The 15,668-nt window shown below is 50.4% G+C and overlaps 5 protein-coding genes across 5 annotated transcripts; 2 read left to right on the top strand and 3 right to left on the bottom strand.

Moving 5' to 3' along the window:
* Positions 1-157: 157 nt before the first annotated feature.
* Positions 158-1,154, bottom strand: EPUS_01134 (uncharacterized protein; the record flags this gene model as incomplete). Its single annotated transcript, XM_007807046.1, has 2 exons — positions 158-1,056; positions 1,103-1,154. 2 exons carry the CDS (start codon positions 1,152-1,154, stop codon positions 158-160), a joined length of 951 nt encoding a protein of 316 aa, XP_007805237.1.
* A 326-nt stretch (positions 1,155-1,480) lies between these two features.
* EPUS_01133 (uncharacterized protein) lies at positions 1,481-2,953 on the top strand (the record flags this gene model as incomplete). The annotated part of the gene is made up of 2 exons (XM_007807045.1): positions 1,481-1,738; positions 1,793-2,953. The coding sequence occupies 2 exons, from the start codon at positions 1,481-1,483 to the stop codon at positions 2,951-2,953; spliced, it is 1,419 nt and encodes a 472-aa protein (XP_007805236.1).
* Positions 2,954-3,285: 332 nt separating this feature from the next.
* On the top strand, positions 3,286-6,248 carry EPUS_01132 (uncharacterized protein; the record flags this gene model as incomplete). The annotated part of the gene is made up of 2 exons (XM_007807044.1): positions 3,286-3,902; positions 3,950-6,248. The coding sequence occupies 2 exons, from the start codon at positions 3,286-3,288 to the stop codon at positions 6,246-6,248; spliced, it is 2,916 nt and encodes a 971-aa protein (XP_007805235.1).
* Positions 6,249-7,632: 1,384 nt separating this feature from the next.
* EPUS_01131 (uncharacterized protein) lies at positions 7,633-9,430 on the bottom strand (the record flags this gene model as incomplete). The annotated part of the gene is made up of 2 exons (XM_007807043.1): positions 7,633-8,669; positions 8,800-9,430. The coding sequence occupies 2 exons, from the start codon at positions 9,428-9,430 to the stop codon at positions 7,633-7,635; spliced, it is 1,668 nt and encodes a 555-aa protein (XP_007805234.1).
* A 1,567-nt stretch (positions 9,431-10,997) lies between these two features.
* EPUS_01130 (uncharacterized protein) lies at positions 10,998-13,403 on the bottom strand (the record flags this gene model as incomplete). Its single annotated transcript, XM_007807042.1, has 11 exons — positions 10,998-11,172; positions 11,291-11,525; positions 11,617-11,785; positions 11,836-11,952; positions 12,005-12,119; positions 12,179-12,275; positions 12,340-12,447; positions 12,521-12,710; positions 12,774-12,902; positions 12,955-13,059; positions 13,113-13,403. The coding sequence occupies 11 exons, from the start codon at positions 13,401-13,403 to the stop codon at positions 10,998-11,000; spliced, it is 1,731 nt and encodes a 576-aa protein (XP_007805233.1).
* Positions 13,404-15,668: the final 2,265 nt, after the last annotated feature.

The raw sequence follows: 15,668 nt of genomic DNA, 5'->3' as shown, positions 1-15,668 counted from the left end.
AGGTTTCAAATACCGATGTCAAACGTTCTTCGCCCCTGTCCTTAGATAAAGCCTACCTAACCGGCAACGCTCTGAAGTTTCCTTCCAGGCTCAATCTACATTCGTCCACAGAGACTGTCCAGGAGCTTGACTTCTAGCGACGACTACTGTTACTCGATCAAGATGGATTGCCCCAGCCCTCTATCTGGAGCAGACCATATACCCCCTCATAAAGCTCTGCCATGCCGCTCGCTGTAGTTCCTGGCCCCGACGGACCAGGGTCATTCAAAGTTTGCACATCTCGAAGTCGACCCTTGGCGACTTCTATGACACTTCCCCCACCAATTCTGATCATTTCACCCTGCTCTGCGTTCTCTCCAAAGTAGCTGGAAATCTCCGTCTTCTCCACCAAATCCACCATGACATCTGCAACGTCTTCCGGCAGGACCCATTCATCTTCAGCCTTGATCATTACCAGCTTCTCGCTCGTCCAAATCGGTGTCTTGACGATGGCGGGTGCCACTGCAGCAACTCTGATTCCCAGCGTGCTTTCCAGGTGAGCAAGACTACGTACAAAGCCACTGATGGCATGCTTGCTGGCACAATACAGCGGCAGCGGCAACAGAGTCAGCTGAGCTGTGATACTGGAGATGTGGATAATGCTCTTCGGGTTGGTTGGTGAAACTTTGGGCTTTGCGGACACGAAGTAAGATATTGCCAGCTGCGTTAAACGAATCGGATGGGTAATATTGATGTCCAGGCAGGCATAGTGATTGCTCTGAGGGTCATCCTTCGAAGGTAGCTGCCCTGGTGGACGCCAGAAATTGGAATAGGGTGGTTCGAAAATTCCAGCACCGGGACAGACGATATCTACACCACCAAACTCTTGATGAGCAACCTGAAACGTACGAGAGAGGTCTAGCCAGGACGTCACATCAGTTTTAAGGTAAACTGCTCTTGGCGAATCTTTGGAGTGAGTATTGATGAGCTCTTTGGCTTCAGGTCGGAGCGCCAGGTCTGCAACGAGAACATTGACTCCACGACTGAGCAGGAGCCGAGCAAAGCAGAAATTAATTCCTAGTCAGGTCAATATTTGGATGGGCGTATTGCCAACACAACCCACCTGAACCAGCACCCGTCACAATGGCCGTCTTCCCATTAAGATCTTGAGCCATGTTGAGTAGTTATACGGAAGAAAGATGAACAAGAGTGCTGAGAACCAGCTTGCCAAGTGGACCACCACCATTCTCAAAACTAGTGACAATCTGGATCGCAGCAGACTTCCTCCCCGCCTAAAAGGCCCTTTGTCAGCCGACCGTCAACCGAAGTTCTTCCCCACTATCAACTAGTCTACAAGTGGTAAGACATCCGCTTGGGGATGACGAACAACTTGAATAGCAACCGTCCCACTGAGGTTTCCAGTTTGGACGATGCATTTGGGATAAACAGGACGTCTGACACCGCCTCTGGACACGCTCTTATAATCTTATAAGACCCAAACATGGCCTCTAAAAAAGTGACTGCCTCGATGCTTCGGCGTACAGCGTCTACTGCTACGAAAAGTACCCGACCTGCGGGCGATATTAGCTCTGTCTTTCCTTCTCTGTCAGGGAAAAAGACCGAAACCCTTCCTCAACGGTTCGCTGATCTGAAGCTCAATTACCTGAAACAAAATCAAGATGCCATCCAACAATCATGGACGCGATTGCTATCTAGTCTACATGAGGAAGTAGCAATGGTCAAATCGAAAGGCAGTTCAGTAAGCACCTATATAGAAGAACTCGTTTGACCTATCCTGATTGACAGTGCCAAGCTGATTCCGAACATCACGTTCGAGGATATTGCATCTAAAAATGTATCGAAAGCAATTGCCGACGAGGTCCGCCGCCGTGGGGCTGTAGTTATTCAGAATGTCTTGCCCCAAGATGAAGCATTAGCTTTGAAAGCCCAAGCGCGTGAATATATCAAAGCCAGTCGAGGGCGTGTGAAGGCTTTCCCTGCCGATAACCCAGCTGTTTACGAGCTGTACTGGTCACCTGCTCAGGCGACAGCGAGGTCACATCCGAATGTTCTGTCGACGCAACAATTCTTGCAAACTTTATGGCATTCATCTGATCCAGACTCCGAAATTTCGACAACACATCCGTTAACTTATGCTGATCGGTTCCGGATACGCAACCCTGGTGATGGCAGGTTCGCTTTGGGACCGCACACTGATGGTGGATCTTTAGAGAGATGGGAGGATCCCGAGTATTCCCGGGTATATCAAAAGATCTTCGGTGGTCACTGGGAAAAGTACGATGCATTTGATGCCAAGCACAGAATCCATGCAAAAATGGACCTTTATAACGGCGCTGGGGCGTGTTCGATGTTCCGCTTTTTCCAGGGTTGGCTGAGCATGTCTACTACCGGCCCAAATGAAGGCACCCTCAAGCTCTGTCCAATGCTCAAGCATGCTACCGCATATCTGTTACTGAGACCGTTCTTCAACCTGAAGACGTCTCAACTGGCATTGGACTCGTCCTTTCCTGGTTCTGTTCCTGCTGCATGCCAGGAATACAATGATGAGACGCATCCTCACCTGCAGCTTGAGCATACCATGGTGTCTGTACCAAGAGTTGAGCCAGGAGACCTTGTTGCATGGCACTGTGATACGATACACTCTGTGGACAAGGAGCACAAAGGCAAAGGTGACTCAAGTGTTCTTTACATCCCAGCTTGTCCCATGACGCGGCCAAACGTTGAATTTTTGACCAGACAGCGGCAGGCCGCTGTAGCCTATTCTCCGCCACCAGATTTCCCTGGCGCGGGGGGAGAAGGTGAACTTGGTTTCGAAGGGGCAGTGGATTGGAACAAGCTGCCATCAGATGGTCTCAGAGCGATGGGTCTCGGTTCCCAGAAGTGGCATATCAAAGACAACATGTCAAAAGGAGAGCGGAAAGTTGTCGAGGAGGCCAATCGAATGTGCTTTTGATTGAAGGGTATAAAGAGCATGTTTGTATGTTACTTCTTAGTTTAGTTGTCGTGTCTCTTGAGTTTCAAGCGTTCTTTGACAGCAGAACAAATTGAAAGTATATAGTAAAGATAGTTTTGTCATACTTATAAATATAACGAGGACTGACTGGCTTCTTATTGAAACCAAGACCTGAGAACAAACATTTACCCGTACTCACTTGGGACACATGCTTATATAAGTTGGACCCTGGTTACTTCCAATGAACCACTGCAAGAGATATTTTGTTCCACAGCCTTGACAGTTTGGATGAAGCTCCTGTGCTGAATGGGCGCACACCCCCACTTTCCATCATGCGCTTAAATGCGCTCTTGACGTTGTTTCTATCCTATGTATCCTCGGTCCACGCTATTCTCGCCGACGAAGCCTACCATGTTGACTACCATCATGCCTTGCTTGGTATTCCGCAAGCCGAGACCACCTTCTTCCACCAACCTTCCTCATCTTCGAACGCGTCTCTGCTATATACAATCTCGGAAAAGGCCATAATTGGGGCTGTGAACCCGAAAGATGGCTCAGTGGTATGGCGGCAGTCTCTGGCAGATTCTCTACCAGAACCACCTACAGTGGTTGAAGATGTAGTGAAACTACCAAACGAAGAGCAACAAAGGGCTTTAAGAGGTATCGGTCCAGCAAAAGCAGGCTTATTAGCGGAGGAGGGCAGCGGCTTCGTGGTCTCCTACTATGGTTCAGCAGTCTCGGCATGGGATGCCATGAATGGGAAGCTGGCATGGCAGAGGTTTATGCCCCAGGGCCAGCATGTCAAAAGCGCACAGCTGATACCCAGCGGGCGCGATGTCTCGTCTTCCTCAGCAGTTGACGTTGTGGTGCTTTATGGTACTGAAGGAGGTACCGTCACTAGGCTTGATGGGTCCTCCGGGGCTGTGGTGTGGGAATACGAAGATAGGAGGTAAGCTACCTGGCCGGCACAATATAACAATGAACTGATTATCTCAGTGGTGCGTCGCCACGATATCTCGCATCCACAAAGAAATCGATATACTACGTATCAGAACAATCTGCTGTACTAGCCGCCAATTCGATGAAAATTGTCTCTCTCAACACAGAGAATGGTCGAGAAGACAAGAGTCATGTACTGAAAACTGACGAGGTAGTTACCGTCTCGTCCTGTCCCAACGTTGCCTTTATTTCATGGCATGAGAGATCTTCCAGGAGCATGAAGGTAAATGTTCTGGGCTCGAATAAGGTGAATACTCTGAACCTAGAAAGGTCCAACGAAGAGGAGATTGAAGCAGTAAGCGTCTTGCCGGGATGCGGAGACAGTTCGCCGTCGCACATCTTGGTGCACGTTCAGACCCGCAACGGAGTTTGGGCGGAAGTTTTCGATATCGATTCAGACAGCGCTGAGGTACGCAAAGCCTACAGCTTACTTTACTTGAAAGGGAAAGGTGCATTTGCTGTGAGCATCGTCGATGAAAAACCACATTTCACCCGGATCACAGACTTTGAGATAGAGCTATACTCGTTTGCTCCTGGCATTATGGTTGCGAGGTGGCCAAGGAATCAGCCATCATTTGGTGGCCCAGGTCATGCACAAGCAGAGGTGGTTTTACGAGGACAATCCAATTATGCCATCAGGATCTCAGAAGTTGCAAAAGGCGGAGAATGGACCCTGATGCGAAACGGCGAGCTGGTTTGGTCAAGACCGGAAATGCTTGCCAATGTGGTAGCAGCGGCATGGGTAGAGGATGTCTCGGGGGAAGCTCTTGCCCATGAACTGGATTTTGAAGGCCATGAAAATCCACTACGTGCTTACACTCATAGACTGAAACGGCACTTGCGGGATTTGGAATATCTTCCCGCGTGGCTTCAGCAACTGCCATCGAGTGCCACGTCTGGTTTGCTTACTTCCAAAGCCGAGACGGAAAAGGGGCTTCTTGGCCATAAGCTGTTGGTCGTTGCAACGAGCACAGGACAACATGTTGCACTTGACCCCGCAAAAGCTGGGGCAATAAAGTGGAAGAGACTTGCACAGGAAGCATCAGACGAGGCACGTGCAGTGTCTCTCTATGTTCATGACGGAGTTGTCACCTCTTATGTCAACAAGTGGGGTATCATGACGATCAATGCCACCGATGGTCGAGATATCAGCTTCGACCAGTCCGATGCTCATTTCACAGGAGTAATCATTGCGCCTGGCCCGGTGGCTCCTGTTGCTTATCGCATTTCACGAGATGGCCAACCAAAGCCCACTGCCATTGACGATGTGGCAAAAGATGGCACTTACCTTGTGACCAGGTCGGCATCAGGGCAAGACGTGCAAGGTTGGATGGTTGGCCGCTCGAACATCAAACTCTGGACATTCAGCTCTGCTGCTGGCTCTCGCATCACCAACGTGGTTGCTCGTCCTGCGCATGATCCCGTTTCTTCCATTGGGAAAGTGCTTGGAGATCGTTCAGTCCTGTACAAATACCTCTCCCCCAACCTCGTCCTGATCACGAGCGCTAAAAGGGGCAGCTTCACCATCTATCTCCTCGACTCCATCACCGGGACGATCCTCTACTCCGCCACTCACGAAGACGCCGACACTTCGTCTCCCATCCCCTCCGTGCTCTCCGAAAACTGGTTCACCTACTCCTTCTTCGGCACCTCAGACGCAAAATCTCCTTCCAAATGCCATCAGCTCGTCATAGTCGAACTCTACGAATCCCCTATCCCGAATGACCGCGGGCCCCTAGGCTCCTCTTCGGCCAACTACTCCAGCTTCTATCCAGGCTCAATCACAAAGCCCCACACCATCACCCAATCCTTCGTGATCACCCAATCCATCAGCCACATGTCCGTCACCCAAACCGCACAGGGGATCACCTCCCGACAACTCCTCTGCACTTTGCCAGACCTCAACGCCATCATCGCCATCCCCCGCTACCTCCTCGATCCCCGCCGCCCGGTCGACCGAGACCCTACGCGCGAAGAAGCAGAGGAGGGCCTCTTCCGCTACTCTCCCGTGCTGGATCTCGATCCGAAGTTTTTTCTATCCCATTCGAGGGAGGTGGTGGGGATTCAGAAGATCATCTCGGCGCCAACGCTGCTGGAGAGTACGAGTTTGGTGTTTGGGTTTGGTGGGCTGGATGTGTTCGGGACGAGAGTTACTCCGAGCAAGGCGTTTGATGTGTTGGGTAAGGGGTTCAATAAGTTGGCGTTGATTGGGACGGTGGCGGCGCTCGGGCTCGGGACCGCCGTCCTGGCGCCAATGGTTCGGAGGAAGGCGGTGGAAAGGGGTTGGAAGTTGTGACTAGATAGAAGGTTTACAGATAGAGCTCATTGGTTTGGTTAGATGCTGGTGCATCGCAGGATTCATTCATTGCATTCTACTTCTATGCAATCCTGCGTGTTTCCCTTTCTCTCTGTTCAGCTTGTTGTGACAGGCAATAGGCATCAGGGCTCTTGTTTAAGGACCTTCGGACCATCACACGATTATCTCTCACACAACATACCGGTCCGAGTAGGGGTCCATAAAGCTTCGACAGATACGCAGTCGGAAGGTTCTACAGGTATTTACTGCCAAACAACCCGCATGAGGCTCCGATGGGCGCAGGATGTCTTTCCCCTCTATAGTGTCGTGTCGATGGTAAGCCGTTGAACAACAGAGCCACAGCCCATCGAAGACAGAGTCGTTGGTCAACTTTAGCGTCAGCACTGTGCAGTACTTCTCCTCTCGCGCTTTCTGACTTCGGTGCTGGCATGTAGACCGAGCTGGCAAGCAAGCGACCACTTTGAGAACTCTAGCAACAGTGGCTACGTATATCTGTTGGGTTCAAGGCCATTATAAATGCTCTTGGAGTTTCTAGTTTCAAAAGACGACAATGGCTTTGCGCCAGTACTATATCTGTAGCCAAGTTTATTATATAAATTTAACAAAATGTTTTACTTCCGCAATCGACCACAGGACATGGAATACAGGGCTTCCCGTTCGCTCAGCCGTACTTAAGCCATGTGCCGGCCGGTTAGTAGTTGGGTGGGTGACCACCAGCGAATACCGGCTGTTGATTGTTTTTGGTTTTCCTGCCCATTTCAACTTTCATAACCTATCCTATGTTTCTTTCCTCTCTAAGGAGGGAAAGAGCGAAATCTATCCTTGATCGCAGCAAAATATAAGCAGCTTCCTGCGAGCAACTTTTAGGTACCCGAGACTTTTCATTTTTCATTTTCCCATTACGATACATCGGAGAATACCGAGTAGATCGGTGGATGATGGGTAAGCTCATCTTGCTAACTAGGGCTGAAATTCCTGCTACAATAGCGGGGAGACGGGGGGTTGGTGCTGGACATTTGGTCCTCGAATACGCTGCTGTTATGCGATTGGGTATCTAAGATATATGTATCCAGCTTGCAATGCAATATGGGCCCATGCTCGGGCCATGCTCGAAGCTCAGTGCGCATAGGGGTCACCTGTCAATAGTGGAGTTGATGGTGACGGACATGCTTCGAATCTCTCGGTGATCAAAGTTGAACCACATACTTCTCCCGGGACATCATAAGTCAAGCACTGTGCAATGAAAAGCGCAATTGTTCACCTCGGCCAGCTAGGATCATGTTTCGTCGCCATGGCCCAGAGAGTGAAAGCCGTAGGTAACGCATTTTACATACGGCTTTTTCGCCGCCAGCAGCCACGTCTCTCAAGCCTCACCATCCTCCACGTCAAGCTTAAACCCTCCTACACACGCCTTCTGAAACAAGCCCTCCGGATCATAACTCTTACTCACCCTGCGCAAGAACTGCCAATTTTCAGCGCCATAACCTTTAAACGGCCGCTGCCACTCCGCACAGTAATTCAGGTACCGGTATCGATGGCCGGTTCGATGAGCCGCGGCAAAGGCATCGATCTGCTCGACGGTGCGGCGCGTTGTCGTCTTGACGAACTCGTCATCGCGCCCTTCGTCCCAGTTGATTGTGAAGCTCACGATGACGAGAGGCTCATCCGCGCAGTCGTGCAGACCTAGCGGATTCGCATCACCCTTACGTACCCAGTCCGGTAGGAGCGGCTGCAGGACGAGCGTCCAGACCAAGCCCCTGACGTTGACACGGCGGAGCGAGGCGATGCCATCGCGGTAGGCGGCGTGCACGGCAGCGAGTGTGGCAGGGTCGTTCTTGATAGTTGTAGTGGCGAAGACCTGGCGCCTGCCCGGCGGGTTGAGGGCGTTCATTTCGTCGGTTGCGCTCGTCAGGGTGCGCACCTTGCAGGTGCTCCAGAAGCGAAAGAGCGATCGGAAGGAGGAAGTCCTCCAGCAGGTGGGCCATTGCTTCTCGTTCTCGAGGGGCTTGGTGTAGACAAGATTCACGGCGATGACCTGGGCGCCGACCCTCTGGATATAGGTGAAGCAGGCGATGGGGCCGGCGGCGTGGTCGTCGTACGCTGTGCTTGGATCGCGTGAATCCGCTCTGTTGACGAATTCGTGGAAAGCCGCGAGAACCTTGGCGGGTCGGACAGCGGGCATATAGAGGAAGCCGCTCCAAATTTTGGTGGAGGGGAAGCTGCGAAACCTGAAGCGCGTGACGATGCCGAAGTTGTTGGAGCCGCCTTTGAGGGCACGCCAGAGGTCAGGGTTGGTTGATGCAGAAGCATTGACGACGGAGCCGGAGGCAAGAACAACTTCGTAGCTGAGAATGTTGGAGCAGACTAGGCCGAAGCGGGGGGAGAAGAAGGAGAGACCTCCTGTTTGTGCCTTTGTGTCAGCTTTTGCGCCAGAGGAATGGGGGAGCCTGCTGGCGGAGGTCTCAGGTGTCCGACCTGCAATGAAAGCGGGAGGGAGCGGGTTGAGCATAGACGTGAAAGCGCAGCATACCTCCTAAAGTCAAGCCGCCCACCCCAACAGCAGAGTTTCTGCCTCCAATAACAGCGAGACCCTTCTCGTCCAGGACTTTAGAAACATCCATCCACTTGGCGCCAGCTCCGATGGTCACGCTGGATCCATCTTCCGAGGGCGTCACCTCGGAGAAGAGGCCAAGATCGATCACAACACCTCCCTTGATGCTCGCAGCCCCGGCAACCGGAGAGTGGCCACCACTGCGAACAGCAAACAATCCTTGGGCTTCCCCCTCGTCAGCTTGCTTTCCTCGTTCGTCGTACTCACGTTTGAGGAGAGTGACGGCGGTGCAGAGCTGCTGGACGTTTCGGGGCCGGACGACACATGCTGGGATCACTTCGCACTCCTGCTGGGCCCAGTAGGAACCCATCGACTGCTTAAAGGCGGCGTCGTCGTGCGGAAGGATGACGCTGTCGGGCAAAGCCGACGCGAGGCGTCTGCTGAGCATGGCACGCTCTGGTGAGCTGCCCGTACGGTCTGGGCGGTCTGGGCGGTCGGGCTTCTTCGTGTCTCGTAGGCTCAGTGAGCTTCGTAGACGACGCATGATGAAGACGGAGATGATGATCAGGAGCGTCGTTGTGACAGATACGGAAAGGAGCCGTGAGACCATGAGGACGGTTTCTTGTCGCAGAGATCACTGGGAGAAGAAGGCGTCAGCCTCTGTTGAGTTGGCGGCGCAGATACCGGCATAGCTTGACAGAGAGTAATAATCCCTGCAAGCCTGACAGGTACTACGGCCCGCTGAATGCTAGGGGACCTTACCTATACTACGGTATGAGGCAGAAGTACGTAGTATTGCTAGCACGCTGCTGGGAATCTGATACATCTTCATACCCCATTCCAGAAGCTTCTTCTTATGCCCACCCTCATAAATCATCTTTATCCGTACCACTTAGCCCCTCCTGTTCTCGCTATGTCGTCGAATGCCTGTTACGCCTCTGAGTTACTAGTTTCGTGCTAACAATACTTCTACCGTAGTAAGGTGGGGGCGCTATGTCTCATGTACTACGGTACCAGGCCTAATTTTTGTAACCATCCCCTGGGTAAAATATCTTACTACGGGTACAGGCCTAATTTTTGTACCCCCCCCTGCTGAAAAGGTTAGTATCCGTACAAAACATACTACATACGATTAGGTATAGTCGTCCGCATTATGGCCTAAATTAGATTAGTCTCTAAAATCAAGTTTTTACATTCTATTAACACCTCTAACTGCTTGACATCTTGTCTGTATCTACTGAAGCAGCTTTTGTAAGATATTTAGAAGACATAATATACCATGAAGCAGTGCTTATAGCTCATCTTATCATCAAGCTCATTAGTATCTATGCAGAATTAGTAGAATGCGTACAGAGTGAGATGAGTAGCATTTGCAGGATGAGCAAAATTCGTGCAAAATAGTGACGCAATGCTGACAGGGATGCTGGCAGGTGGGTTGTGTAAAAAACATGTTTGTAAGATATTTTGACCAGGGGGGGGGTACAAAAATTAGGCCTGTACCCGTAGTACAAACGCCTTTTTGGCATACAAATCCCTGTCAGAATCCCTGTCGCTATTTTGCATGAATTTTGCTTATTCTGCAATCTCTAGATTAGATAAAGAGTTAGATACAAGAGCGCTATAAGGATACCTTGCACAAGTATGATGAGCTACAAGCAGCTATTAATGCTGCATAAGATGCTGTGTCTTCTGACTATTTTAAGAAGCTGCTTCAGTCGATGCAGACGAGATGGCAAGTAATTATGGACGTTAATAGAAAGTAAGAACTTGATTTGAGAGCTTAATCCTGTTTAGGCTATTATGTGGGGTTGATACTTAAATCAATACGTAGTACAGCACGTTTTGTACAGATACTAACGTTCTCAGCAGCGGGGGTACAAAAATTAGGCCTGGTACCGTAGTAACGCTATTATGCAAGTAAAGTCGCACTTAAAATCACCATCGCTAGTTACATACAGAGAAACTTGAATTCTACCACAGAAATAGTTACCAGACTACCCATGGCCCTATGGGTGGAGTCCTTCGGACCCCACTTCACTGTGCGGGCTTGCCAGGGGGAATACCCATGCAAGTGGGGTCCGAAGGACTCCACCCATTGGGCCACGGAACACAGACTCATGCAAACGGCACTATCTAAACCACCCTGCATCGGGCCCTTTGACCTACCGAGTACTGTCTCAGTTGCCGCCTGATCGCTTCCGCACTAGAATCGTCATGAACGGGTTCGGCAGTCTTGTCTTGCCAAATGTCAGGTATGGCCGCCCTGTCGGGTCTGCAAGTTTGAATTCGTAGTCGACAATGAGATGTGAGAGGATCATCTTCATGACAACGGATACGTAGAAGCGCGCAGGGCTGTTCACGATGGTCAGCACGGCGATGAGTTGAGCAGGGCGTGACGGAAATAAATGGTGGCATGGACGGGTAGGGGATCATAAACGGAGCCTGCGCAGAAGCAAAGGGGCTGGCTCACCAAGCATGGCGAATTGATCCCCAGAATGGGAACTCGTAGCTCGGATGAGTAAGTCGAGTCTCTGACGTGCCATTTTTTTCATCGACGAAGCGAAACCCTTCAAAGGCCGCGGCGCGTGGCCAAATACTCTCATCGCGCATGAGCGAGAGTTGTGGTATAGCAAGCCAATTGCCAGTCGGAACGTGATAGCCATCAGAGGAGGTATATGGAGCCATGACTGTGCGAGGAGCGCTGACTGCGTTGTGTCGCTTTGTGTTAGTACACGACGCTAGAATCTTCCCCTTCGATCTCTCCTCTCATGTAAGGTAGAAAGGTGGCTGGCTTACGAATTGGGCCCGGACTCAGGCGGGCAGTCTCTTTCACGAAGCTGTCGAGATAAGGCATTTCCTGATTCAAGGAACCGAACGACGCGTCCTTGCACTCCTCAGCTTCAGCTCTGAGTCTCTCGTGATATTCCGGGTGCTTGCAGAAGCTATAGATACAGAACTGAGCAATCTAGGCGACACTGTCAGTCTTGAGTGAAGGACCGTGGAAGGCTGTCATACCATGGGGACCTGAAATGCACTCGCGAACAGAAGACCAAGCGTAACCTTGGCGACTGCAGCGGCGTCTTGAAGCCTGGTCATCTCGGCTGTCCATTGAGTGATATGCCCCTGCGCTTGCTGATGTGAGTGTCAGTCCTACTGCTGCTGCAAAACAGGATGCCTCACTGACAGTCTTTCCATCACATGAATCCTCGCCTTCAAGAGTTTGGCAGGTAAGCCACAGCAGAAGATCATATACCTTGTGTCGGGTTACACCCCAACCCATTGCTATGGGACCGATGAGTCTGCTAGTTCGTGAGCTTGATGAAACACCGCCATAGGCTGATTCAGAGTGATCACTGACGGCAGAAGGAAGCCCGGTGTGAGGTTCAAGATGGGGAAAGCTTTGGCGCAGCTCCAGAAAAAGCTCATGACATTGTCATAGACTTCGAGGCGGTCGGCTGCGGCGAGGCATCTGAAGTTAGTCCCGTGCTTAGCAGGGGAGGGAGGTGGGCAATTGCATACCTTGATCCTCGCCAATAAAAGCCAAGAGATTCACCCGAGTAAAGATGCGTAGGAGCGCTGGCATGAGCCGGACCTTTTGCCAGTCACCATGATCTTGTACGCATTTGTCTAACGATAAAGACCCATGAGTCAGCACGAGGGACGGTGAGAGAAGCAAGGTCTCCTCTCCATATACGCATACCGTTTGGAGGTGTCACCTCTAGAGCTACTGCATCCCTGATTCGCATCTGAAAGGCATTGCTCATTGCGGGAACATTCGACCGGAGCTTGTTTTTTAGCACACCAATCATGACGCGAAATGCCTCACTCTTGGGTCCTTTGTGCTCGGGCGGTACTTGAAGATGGCCTAGAATTGGCTCCGTGAATGCAAGCTACTGTGCATTAGCAAGTTCCCATGCTGCCGCACAAAGGCTGGGCGAGACGTCGGGCCATACTTCGTGCAGCGCCTCTTCCATCGACAGTAGGGATTCAGGTTCACATTCCAGCTGTTTGAGCTGATCACGATCCGATACGAAGACGATCCAGCGGTCGGTCATGGGAATGGCGAAAGGTTTCCCATGAGACTAAGCATGTCAGACGTCTCCTCACAATGGTGTAGGCATGTCTTGCGCTTACCGAGTCATATGCCTTTTGGAGAAGCGTTTCTGAATCCACAATCATACGTAATGCTGTCAACCACCTACCCAACGGCGTCGGATACGCCGCGATGGTGACATTGGACTAGACACAAGGTCAACGCAAGGGCAGACGGGTGACGTCCGCGGTGATCTTACTGGAGCCTTCCACCAAAATTTCCAAAAGACAGCCGCTATTTGCCAGGCCAAAAGAAGGTAGATGATGTAGTACCAACGCCAGTGCAAATCATGGGAGGCAGTAGCAAAGCTCAAGTTAGAGGTCGAAGGTAGCACCGTGGACGCAACGGTCATTTGGACAGAGCTCAAGTTGGAGGTCGAGGGTAGCACCGTGGACGCGACGGTCATTTGGACAGAGCTCAAGTTCGAAATCGATGGTTGCGCCACCAATGGCGCAGGAACAAACTGCTCGCAAAAGGTTTCTACGTACATGGCGGATGAGTAGGTGCCGAACTCTGGTCTTCTGGCTCATACTGTAGGGAGCGGATATCTTGGTCCATATATATAGACCCGTAGGAGGGACTTCGAGAAAAATTGCCGTCGCTAAAGGTCATCGCCCTCCGAACGAGAGGTCTTGGCTAGATGGTTGGCCGTCATTGATGTCTGATACCGGTTTGCAATGCCTGTGTATGCCTGTGCTAGGCGTGGGGTCCATGTTGCAGTAGAGACTTCGCCATGAATACTTCCTTTCAGGGCTACTGTGGTTCACTCAAATTTTGCCACCTTCTGATAGCGCTAGATGGCATAGGTCTTTGGTGTTGAAGTGCACCAACCCCTGGTTCGGACCTCTCTCAACCAGATCTCCAGCAAATCTGGTCCTCCCAGTTCCGCATTATACCACTCTCAGTCTTCCTTAGGATTTCGGAAACGAACGGGACGCCGTCTGTGTTTGTTGACCGTGTGCTAGTTAGGTTGAATTCTTGTCAGCGCTACTGTGATTCAGTCGTACTTTTGCCTTCCTCTTTTCTGCGACCACTGATCCTATCCCGCAGGAAGCAGCCTAACAGGCCCGGCCAAAATAAGTGTTGATCGTCGACTGATTCATCATCGATTGGACTGCTCGAGGCTATCACTTATTACTAGGGGAGGGGGCCTGAAGTTTTGTTAGTCTGGTGTTAAGAGCAGGTAGTTAGTCTAGTGTTAAGAGTAGGTAGTTCTCATTACGACAACATAATGTTATGATGCGCCACTTTAAAGTTTGTGTTATGTATATCCATTCTGATGAGTCAAATCATTGTATCTGACATCTTTTGAGCATAGCTATTCTGTATAGAGACGGTTTCATAAGTGAAGTTACTAGCGCTTAGCTAACCATACTTTAGCCCCCGCCGCAATACTACAGGGGGGCCAGAAGTAATGTTAGCTCAGCGCTAGTAAAATTCTCACGAAACGCCCTCTTGCCAGAACCTCTTGTACGGCGCTATGACCTCACTGCTCTACGCGTTTCTATTGATTCTACGCGTTACATTCGATGAGTTTCGATGAATTTCGCGTGGATTCTATTGATTTTGCTGTTTCTATATACACGAATTTTACTCCGAATTCTGCCAGAGAGGTGCCAGGCAGTGATGGATGCAGAAGGACAGCATACTCGATATTAGGAAAAAAACCAGAACTGGTCCTAATCGAGCGATTTGGTGGTGCTCTATCTTGGCAGTTACATTGTGTAACTAGCGTGGAGCTAACATTACTTATGGCCCCCTTGTAGTAGGTTGATTGCAATGTCAGGCAACCGACATGACAGCGGCGGGCAGCTGTGTGGCACAGCAGGGCACCCTGAACTGGAGACTAATGCAGCATATTTGTAACGTAGCACACGGTTCTGTGCAACATACAATTCTGTACATCAAAATTGCTATAGCAAAACCCTCTCTAACACTATGTAAGATTAACTTACAATTAATAATTTTAAAGCTATAGAGCTGTCTAGATAGAAAAGGGGGGTTTTAGAATATAGTTTTTTCTTTCAACAGATCATAAAGAATTTTTATAAAATGATTAAATAGTTGTCATGCTCACATGGGGATGACTCTCCTGTCGATATTGGACCAGCAACCCAGTAACTTAGTGTAGCACTAGAGATCGGTCAAATAGTGGTAAGTTACTGACCACACGCAATCAGACTTAGACACGTCACTGATCTCAGTGAGGTCTCTTCTGTCCCATGGCCCATTGGCCTCATAATGTTGCACAGAACCGTATGCTACGTTATAACTATATTTTCAAAACTCAAAATTACGTCAGAATTAAAAGGATTCAAAGCGGTTACAGACGACTACAGTATGTATTCTTATGCATGTAAGCAATTTCATGGTTAGATTTAAGTCAAGGCGCACTTCGATGGGTCTACTGGCATGGCATTAATTTAAGAGGATTCCTTCCTGCCAAGTGCCTGCTAGGTCTTACATAGTTTCACAACAGGCTGACTGACAGTTGGGGCCGAGTTGTTGTATTTGAAGATCCGTGACAGCCTGATCCACATCGGCGGCTCCTTCTGCATCTCCATACGCAGTGATCTACGTAGTATGCTTGCCATGTCCTGGCCACCTATTCCCGCCCCCACGAGACACCTGTTGGGGCAATGCGGGCGCATCAAGGTCCTCGCTCGATTGGGATGGCAGATATATTAAGTCGATAGGTAGTCTCTCGTTGGGGAAGTCTCTGTCGTCGTGCCATGACAGTTTGACCGTCGTAATC

This window comes from Endocarpon pusillum (assembly GCF_000464535.1).
Source record: "Endocarpon pusillum Z07020 unplaced genomic scaffold scaffold6441, whole genome shotgun sequence".
Taxonomy (NCBI): domain Eukaryota; kingdom Fungi; phylum Ascomycota; class Eurotiomycetes; order Verrucariales; family Verrucariaceae; genus Endocarpon; species Endocarpon pusillum.
This window is presented reverse-complemented; position numbering and strand designations above follow the sequence as displayed.